The following is a 9,905-nucleotide window of genomic DNA, read 5'->3' on the forward strand; positions in this document are numbered from 1 at the left end:
TCCTGCTGATCAAAGTAATTATTCATTATCAATCCTCAAAATGTTTACTCTGGAGTAGTCCTGTCAATAGTGATGGTACTATTCCAACTTTGGCCCCATACAGACAGGCCAAAATAAAGCTGCTTCAAGTCACTTTGGAGGTATGATGTTTAAATGATGCATACATATTATGAGTGCAGAAGCTGCACCAGAGCTACGCTCCAGTCCTTAGGACTGGAGCGTGACTTTGACATGGCTTCCGGACTCTTAGTATGAATGAATCATTTAAACAGCATACCTCCAAAGTGACCCAAAGCAGCTTTATTTTGCCCTGTCTGTATGTTATCTTCTTATTCCGCACCTAGGAAGGTATGGCCTCAAGAAAATTTAGGCTGAAAAGCTACATACACTAACTAGGAGTCAAGCTCCACTGAACATAAGATGACTTACATCAGGGGAGACATGCAAAGGATTGTATCCTTAATGTGGGCATGGAAGCTGTATTTTCCAGAGATGCAACAAAACTCTGCCAAGATTTGAAATCTACCTACTTCTCTGGCATATAACACTGGAATGTTGAAGTTTCAAGAGTAAAATTTGTTTTTATGGGCTACTTCTAAAACACTGTATTTAAGCCTGGAAAGTGTGAAGTAATGATGAATATTAACATGATATGGGTATTATTTTTCTCCTCTCCTTTCTGAGCCTTTCTAAACCCATCAATTTAATCACTGGAGATTCTAATCCATTTATTAAACATCAGTAGAAAATCAGTTACACATAGAAGATACTGACACATAGAAGAGGGGGGTCTTGTGCTTGTGATGACACATGACAGCCTGGGATGTACTGAAAGGGCTATGAGGTTGTGACATTGAGCCATCTGCTTTCAGGTAATGTCTCTTTGTGAATGAAGACCCAGTAGTTCATAAACATACATGCTCCTGATATAGCAACATTAAGAGAGAAGATGGCTTGAGTTCTATCAAGGGTGGCAGAGAACTTTGGGTCAAACCTGAATTCCAGCAGCTCAGCACTTTTCACTTTCAACAACATACCAGAAAAGGAACATGGTGATCACAGCTTTGCTTGCTTTGTTCTGATGTACTACACCAGCAGCAGGACAGATAGTACAGCATATTAATTTAGAAATGCAAGACATAAATATCTCTCCAAAGGGGAAAAACAAAAACAAAGAGGTGTTCTTGCAGAACCCCAATAAAATAGCTTTCCTTGCCTGAATAGTAATAATAATACTCATCATAATACTAACAATAATAATAATCTTTGAAAATCGAATAGATGACCATAAATATACAGTAGCAGGCTAGCCTCACATTTGTTATAGCATATGGAATATTGTCCAGAAGTGAAATGTATAAAAAAATAGGTAAAATTCCTACAATATTATATATGGAATTATATTTCCTTCTGCCAGGAAGGTTATAAATGATCTCTACAGTATTTGTATGAAGTGTTTTTTTTTGTAATTTTAAAAAGCAACTCAGAAGCATTCCAACCATTAGCAAATAACACTTGTATATACAGGATTGCATTCTTATCTGAACTATCTGTATAGCTGGTGCAAACTTTAGAGTATTATCCACCATGTCCTGTGACTGTATCTTTTACAAGCATTTCACAAGTGCACGTGAAAGGAGCCTTCTCTGATTTGGCTGTCATGAATAGAGGATGTTTAAAGCAGTAGCTGGGAAGCGATGCCTTTAAAAAGCAACCTTTCTCTCATTTCCCAACAGAATGAAGCAATCCTACTCAGCATATAGTTCAATGGATTTTGCAAAGGATGCCAAGGCCAAAATCCAATATACTGATATTGGCAAAATGCAAGAATGATGCACCCCTCCATTTCTCATAGGCTTAAAAACCTGCTTTGCAACTTTCCCAGACCTCTGAAACAGATCTTGAGGGACAATGTGATCCTAGGAGAGGAAAAGACTCACTCAGTCTATGGACTGATGGAAGCAGTTCCATCAGAAAAATGCCCCTCTGAATGAATGGTCAAGAATCCCCAATGTTGTTGGATTACAAACCCCATCAGTCTTGGCTATAGTGGCTGACGGATGATGGGAGCCATAGCCCAGCAACATCTAGCTAGCCACAAGTGGACACCCCAGCTTAGTGGAACATGTCTTCCTTTCAGCTCAACAGCAAATCAATTTGGATTCCTTTTTTACCCCCACATTGACCCTTATGAGGAAGAGAAGATCTGACAACACAGCAATCTTTTTGTTTAATCAGATTTGTGTGTCTGTGCATGTGTGTGTGTGTGTGTGTGTTTGTGTATGTATTAAACATCCCTGCTCCCTCCCTTGCCCCTTTCCAGTTTGTTTACTGACAGAAGTCACCCACCTTTAAAAAGAATTATTGCCTGACATTTCACGGAGCTTTTACTGCTTGCTTGGAACAATGCAGTGAAACAGAAAGAATCTCCTCTCTCCTGTCATGACCCAGTTCTGGGCTTGTGCTTTTTTGATGAGTCTTTGATCTGCAGTGGGCCTCATAGGCTGGTTTCCCGGAGGAACATGGTGCCAATGTTGTAGGAAATCTTTCTCACTCTGGTAGATGTGACAGAGGACTTTGGCTGCTTCTGACCAGTTCTGACCTCCAGGAAATAACAAATCCCAGGGATTTCCTTTGGAAAGTTGTCTGGAAGCTCTTCACGGGATCGAGGAATGAAGATAAAATTTTCTTCCTTTTTCAGAAGCCTAGGAATGGGATGGAGAGTAGGGAAAAAGATTAAGACAAGGTCACCTTTGAACTATGGCTCTCAGATAGTGAAACAGACCATTCTTATAACCTTTAAGGAGATGACTGATGAGCAAACATTATTAGCACTCACCCACAGCATAAAGATTCTTTATTTAAAATATTTGTGAATTGCCTCTCAAACACACTGGTAACATACTTTCCAACATTTCTCAAATGAGAACTGGGACACTAGTGGCAACATCAGAGCATGGTTAATATGGGGAAAATGATTAATGAGGAAGCTCAGAGAGGCTGCAGCAGTTTGCTTTTGCCCGAGTCTACTGGGAAAGACAAGATTCCACCTTCATCCCTCTTCTCCCCACTGCTGGGTCAATTGAGTGCAAACTACTTTTGCATTTTGAACTCAGTTTGCGCCAAAAAGAAAACTGCTGATAAAACAGGAAAGTGGGATCAGGAGAAAGAAACAGGAATATTTTAAAATCAGCTAAAAAGTGAGATGATGGACTGTCCCTGCCAAACCACGTTAGTTGAAGGGTATGTTTTAAGGCCTAGCTAAGGTCAAATAAAGTGTTTAAGAGGTATGAGGGAGGGATAAGCTTGCTATCAAAATGAAATTTTCCTATAAACTAGCAGAGAGCAACCAAATTAGATTGCCACATGCCTGTTTTCTCCCCTGCAACAGACTAACAAAGCTACTCTAGGAAGATTTCAGAAGATAAACTTTTAACATCTATTTAAAACTGCAATCTTATGTAGGTCTACTGCTTACTGTTATTGGACTGCAAGTCATGTCTTGCTGAATTCAACAGAACTCATTTCCACATTACAAGCTAAGACAGCCTGCAGCAGTTTGCTTTTGCCTGAGCCTACTGGGAAGGGCATGGCTCCATTCACTCCTCTCCCTGTGCATAACTAATTGAATGTAAGCTACCTTTGCACATTGAATGAATGAATTTATTATGGCACATGGCCAGCACCCCTTTGCTCACTGAACTCAGGCCCACCACAGATGGGCAGGAAGGGATGGCGAGACGCTGCCCTTTTCTGCCCCAGATCGTTGCTGCAGCAACCACACAGGCATGGCAACAATCCGCTTCAAAAAGGAACTGCGAAAAGCAGCTCTTTTCCTCACTGCTGCCAAGGCGCCATTAGACATCTCTTGAGTGCTGCCCCATTTGGATGCAGTGCACAAGGCACATCATTGGTATGCGCTGTCTGAATGCGCACACGCCCAAAATGGTGCTGAGAGAGCACGAAGCGTGCAGATGCTCTGCTCTCCCAAGCCCTAATTTCAGCCCCAGGCTGCCACAAAGTAGCAGTTTGTACCAGGCCTCAGTTTTTCACAAATGAAGAGAGCCAGGGGCAAAGAAGAAAAATGGGACAGAGAAACTGGAACATTTTAAAGGCAGCTGTAAAAGTGGATTAATCAGAGGATTAATCAGGACCATCCCAGCCAAACTGGGACAGTTGGAGGATGCACACGCCTAGATATATTAGGTAACCTTTCCCTTGACAGAAAGCTGCAAATTGGTGCGTATGTGTTTGTTTGTGTTTCCAAATGTGGCACTCAAGGGTGCCAGCAGGTCTACTTGCAGAAATGAAAATATTACACATGTAAGTGTGTCTGCCTGGCCTAGTGTCAAGAAAACAATGGGTCTCTGAAAAGCAACAGCCATGGCTTATTTGCAATCAGGAAATGCCCTTTAATACTTTGGATTCTGTCAGGCTTCCAACTGGTTCCAGACAAAGGAAAGGCAGATAAAACATTTTTTGAAGAAATATTCATGTATTTGCACAGAAGAAGATCCAGGTCACTGTTGCTGAAAATAAAGCTGAACTGGTACAGACAGAGAATGATGTGAATGATAAGAAAAGACAGAGTTAGGTGACAGAGGCGGTTTACAGACGACCCAAAAAGGGCAGTCTGCTGCCGCCTCTGTTTCCGCTGCCGGGAAGCCTCAGCCTCCAAAAGGGGAGGCTTCCCAGCGGTGGAAAAAGAAGCCACAAAAAGCAGCTTCTTTTTGCATCATGGTTGTGACGTAGAAGTGCGCAAATGGCACACTCGTGACATCGCAAATGAAGGGGGACGTGCGGACACTAAGTGTCCAGCATGTCAAAATGGCAGCGCTCATGTGTATAGGGCACTGTCATTTTGTACGTACTAGAAAGGATGGCCTTTCCTAACCCTAGTACGTACCTAGTACATACTTTTTGCACGTCTGGAACATGCCAGAGTTAGATTCTCTGCATCAGTTTTCTTCATTTGTTATTTGGAGGCAGATATAGGAGAGCAATTGCTATTCAGGAGGAAAGGAAGAGCACGACTGCTCCTTAGCAAGCATCTGGAGTCCACTGACAATTATTACTCTTTATCTCAAATACAGATATACAATGCAGCACAGTCCATACAGAATTCAAGGAAGTATGATGTCAACTGACCTCTTTGTTGAAAATAATGCAGGGGAAAAAGGCATCACTTCTACACATACATGTTTCAATTTATCCTAAACGTCTGAGAGTGACAGTGTATCATAACAACTTTGCACAACAAGAAACTTGATATCATACACAGTCCATCAGTTGTAATAGTGATACATTTCTGTAACTGCCTATCTAGAACTGAAATATAGTACAGTTAGCTCTCCACATTTTAGGCTCTGACTTTTGCAGATTTGGTCATTTGCAGTTTAGATTAATATGTTCTCTCTATGAATCTCTAGGTCCTTTAGAGGTTGATCATAGAGTTATGCCTGAGAATCTTGAAGTTCCTAGAGAAAACACTTCTCTAGTCATTTGCAGGTCCCCCAGCATGATTCTGTGATCAACCTCTGGCAGATATTGACCAAAGAGTTGCACTGAAGGACCTGGAGATTCATAGAGAAATGTTCTCATGTAAAAAGAATAGTGTTTTTTATTTGTGGTTTTCCCACATTCTCATGGATCCTTCACCCCTAACCCCAGCAAATGTGGAGGGACTACTGAATGTGTTTGTGTTTTCTGCTCCAGCTGGGTATTTTGTTATTTGCTATTATTTAGGACTTAGACCTGTTTTAACATTTCCTTTATAGTGCTATCATCAGCTGATTTTTAATTTGTTATTTAATGTTCACATTATTTGGTCATTCTAAGGCAGAATTTCTATTCCAGCTCAGGCCACATTTTATCAGAATAAGGATAGGCTTTTTCTGGTGTTGTCCTCTGCCATTATGAATTGCATCTTAAAAGGCCTATTTTACGTAGTCCCTTCATTAGCCCCTTTGTTACCCCTTTGCAGATAAATAGGAGCCCTGGTGGCACAGTGGTTAAATGCCTGTAGCCTGCAGCCACTCACTCACAAACCATAAGGTTGAGAGTTCAATACCAGTGAAAGGGCTCTAGCTCGACACAGGCTTCCATCCTTCCGAGGTCACTAAAATGAGTACCCAGATTGTTGGGGGCAATTAGCTTACACTTTGTAAACCACTTAGGGAGTGCTTAAGTGCCCTGATAAGTGGTACAGAAATGTACTTGCTATTGCTATTGCTATAAATATTTGCCTCTCTGGCTGCATCCACACTGCAGAAATAACCCAGTTCAACACTACTTGGCTCAATGTTATGGAGTTCTGGTAACTGAAGTTTTGTGAGACATTAAGCCTGCTCTGTCAGAGAGCTCTGGTGCCACAACAAACTACAATTCCTAACATTCCATAGCATTGAGCCATGGCAGTTAAAGTGGTGTCAACCTGGGTTATTTCTGCAGTGTGGATGCAGCCCCAAAGTTTACTAATTCTGACTTTTGGCAGTTTGAGTTTCATTATCCATAAATTTGGAGATTCATTTACAGGAAATTGTTAATTCTTTCTGAATTTAACTTACTGGATAAATATGCAGCCTCATGTGAGAGAGGTATTGGGGCTTGCCAAGCACATGGTAGAACAGGGGTGGAAAAATGTGGCCCTTGGGATGGATAAGGCTCTCATGTTGATTTCCTTAATTCTCCATGGACTTCCGTTTTGCAAGGCACAGCCAGTGGACTGTCCCTTTTAGAAGTCTCCAGGAACTGAGATTCACCTTTTCAATAAGTCATAACTTCCCTCCCTACATGAACAACTTCATGGGCGCGAGATAAATACGTTACTCTCCAGTAAGAATTCTAGACCCCCAATAAAAGTTCCCAAATTTTTGGCATTGCAACAACTTCAGGTCAGCATTTAGAAACATTTTAGGCATCCAAAGAAAAGAGGCAAGCAAAGTTAACATGGGAATGTGAACAGAGAAGGGGGGGGGGGGAGACTATTAAGTGTAAGCTATTTCGAAGTCTTTCTGGAATGCTAAAAAAACTGGGAGTGAAGGAAAATTTCATGGGGAGCAGAAGTTTTATTTAGGGGGAAATTCTTAATGGGGAGGGCAATGCCCTCATTTGGTCTTCTGCAACACTCCTGCCACATACCCCAAGTTGCCCATCTTGTAGTAGACCATGACGAATGGTCTTTATTTGGCTTAGTAAATCACAACCTGTGAAAAGCACTTCTATGCAACAAATCTGTTATTTCCTGCCAGACATGAGGATGCTCCCTGTTGGCTAAATTTTTAGAAAATTTTAAGAAGCAAACTAGATACGGAAGTACTGTACATGCATTATGGAAATCTTGAGGAATTTGCTTGGCAAAACACTCACCCACTGTTGGGGGGAAAGGACCAGGTGCTTTTGTGCATTTAGTTTTTGTTCCATAGTAAAGATATTGATAATATTGTTGAAAGGAATATTATTTAGGAACAATTATATCTTTCCTCTAATGTGGTTAAGGCATACTACAGAAACACTGCGTCCTATTTTCTTTTAACTATGATCCATCTCTTTCTCTTTTTCACTCTTTTTCAATCTTTCTGAGAGAAAAAAGGGAAGAGAGTGGGGGGAAAGAGAAAAGGATGGATCAGTTGATAAAAGCTGAAGGATGTAAAACAGATGGTGATTCCCACTGGTACTGAATTTTAATTATGTATCTGTTCATTTAGATATACACTGAAATAAATTATTAGATAGCTGTGAGTGATGAACAATGGTGCTTTTGATTTTTGTTACCATTGTTTTGTTTGGGTTTGATGGTAAACAATGGCCTTTCAATTAAACTAGCAATTTGATTGATACGACTCGTGTAAAACATGGATTTGGATTTGATTTGACATTTATCTGTGTAAACATTTATTTTCTGCCTTCCCATTAAAAACTATGCAAAGGGTAGCCCCCAAATCCATTTCCCCCCCACAAAACAGCAAAATTATAACAAAAGCAATTCAATTTTTTGCTCATTTAGAATTTTTGTGATAAGTACTTATTACAATGCTAATTAGAACAGAAATTAAATCTGTACTTTGGATTGAGCTATTTAAAACTGGAAGGTGGAGGAGAAAACTGAATTTTCTGCCCCTCATCTCCTCTACTGAGAGACCCACAAAACGCTTCCTTAAAAGGCAAGATTGTATTTGTTGTGTTGTGTTTGCTTAGCATCTCATGCCAGCAGCCTATCATTGCTACCTGGTAGGCATATGAATATAGCTCACTTCCAGTTGTATGAAAAGGCCTCTTCTGTGCCCAAATGGCCCAGTTCACTCTGAAAATATGGGGAATATGCCCCTCATGCCCCCTAAAGGGGGTTTGGGGCATTTGGGGGTAAACATTGTTTTTGTGTGTGTCTGTGATGGGATTAAGCAGGAAAATGTGATTCTCCAAGATCTCTTGGGGGGACTGCCTGGGTTCTGACAATTGCTAACTCCTGATGTAAACTGTTCTGAGCATTAATGGCCAGGTATGCCCCCTCTCAATGAATGTCAAGGAGCTTTAAAGTGCTACATATGCTACTGATATTGTTCAATCCATTACAAGTAAAGTTACCAGATTAAACCCAGACAACGAGCTTCTTAAAGAAGCAAATAGGATAGACTTTTGCTAAAGTTTACTTATTCCCCTTGTGGACTACAAGGAACAGATCCAATATTTTCCTTATGCATTATTGATGGATCAATGCCCCCTAGTAGTTAAAGCATCTCTTTAAAATGGACAAGTGGAGAAGATATGTGTCTAGAAAGAGCTTTTTGTCCTCTAGTCTCCCACATTTCTTATGAATGAACATGGATGCAGGTCTGCAGTCAGTGGCAGTTGATGGTCAGTGGGACAGTGAATCTACTCTGGATTTTAGCACAAGCTTTAAAGGAATGTTCCATGCTGCTGAAACTATTTGGGGAAGAGGTTTTAGCATCTTGGATAGCTTTTATTAAAACTCCAGTGAAAACCCAGAGTGATTTCACCACCTTACTGACATGGATCTTCCAACTGGATTTTTTCTATGGAAGACATTAGCCCTCTTGTGAGTTTGATCTAAGTGCATGCAAGCAGTCTGACATCTGTTGCTGCCTTTTTTGCCTTACAAAAGTGAATGCTTCTGTCTACACAACTCTTCATTCAAGCCTCTCACTGGGGAAAGAAAGACTATTAAAAATGTATTTGAAAAATGGTCAAAAGCCATGTGACACTTGAGATATTAGAAAATACCTCAAATGCCATATAGGCACCACTGTTATGCTGAAACAGGATAAATGTGGAAGTAAGTTGTACTTCATAAATGTGTCCTCTCTATAATGGGGTTGGATGTCTCTGATACCTGTACAACATGTGTGAAATTACCCTAACCATAACCTCCTTTTTCAATCTAATACTTTCCTTCAGGAAAGCGCTAAGAAGATTCCTGGTTTCAGTTAATTGACTATAGGGTCAGTGGGTGTATCAGAAAGGGGTAAAAAAAGAATTTTGCTGGATTCAGCAGTAAGTAGCATTGAGACTCATTGTGAGAAGAAACAACAATCTACAATCTGGAGAGACATCCCTGGTTAGAATGCACATATGTCATGATTGTATTGTTGCTGTGTGCCTTCAAGTCATTTCTGACTTATGGCAACCCTAAGGTGAACCTATCACAGGGTTTATTTCACCAGATTTCTCAAAAGGGGTTTGCCTTTGCCTTCTTCTGAAGGTGGGAGAATATAACTTACCTAATGTTATCCAGTGTGTTTCTATGGCTGAGGGAGAATTTGAACCTTGGTTTCCAGAATCACAGTCCAATCCTCAAACCATTACACCATGCTGTTTCTCTACGTGTGCTATACCTATCTATCTATCTATCTATCTATCTATCTATCTATCTATCTATCTATCTATCT

General features: G+C 40.5%; 1 protein-coding gene across 1 annotated transcript in view; it reads right to left on the reverse strand.

Annotated features, from left to right (window-relative positions):
- Positions 1 to 278: 278 nt before the first annotated feature.
- Positions 279 to 9,905, reverse strand: part of GUCY1A2 (guanylate cyclase 1 soluble subunit alpha 2) — a 334,203-nt gene continuing 324,576 nt past the window's right edge. Inside the window, exon 8 of the mRNA XM_042460679.1 lies at positions 279 to 2,705. Within this exon, the coding sequence (XP_042316613.1) occupies positions 2,498 to 2,705 (208 nt within the window). The 3' untranslated portion in view covers positions 279 to 2,497. The remainder of the gene's footprint in view (positions 2,706 to 9,905) is intronic.

Source organism: Sceloporus undulatus, chromosome 3, assembly GCF_019175285.1.
Source record: "Sceloporus undulatus isolate JIND9_A2432 ecotype Alabama chromosome 3, SceUnd_v1.1, whole genome shotgun sequence".
NCBI lineage: Eukaryota > Metazoa > Chordata > Lepidosauria > Squamata > Phrynosomatidae > Sceloporus > Sceloporus undulatus.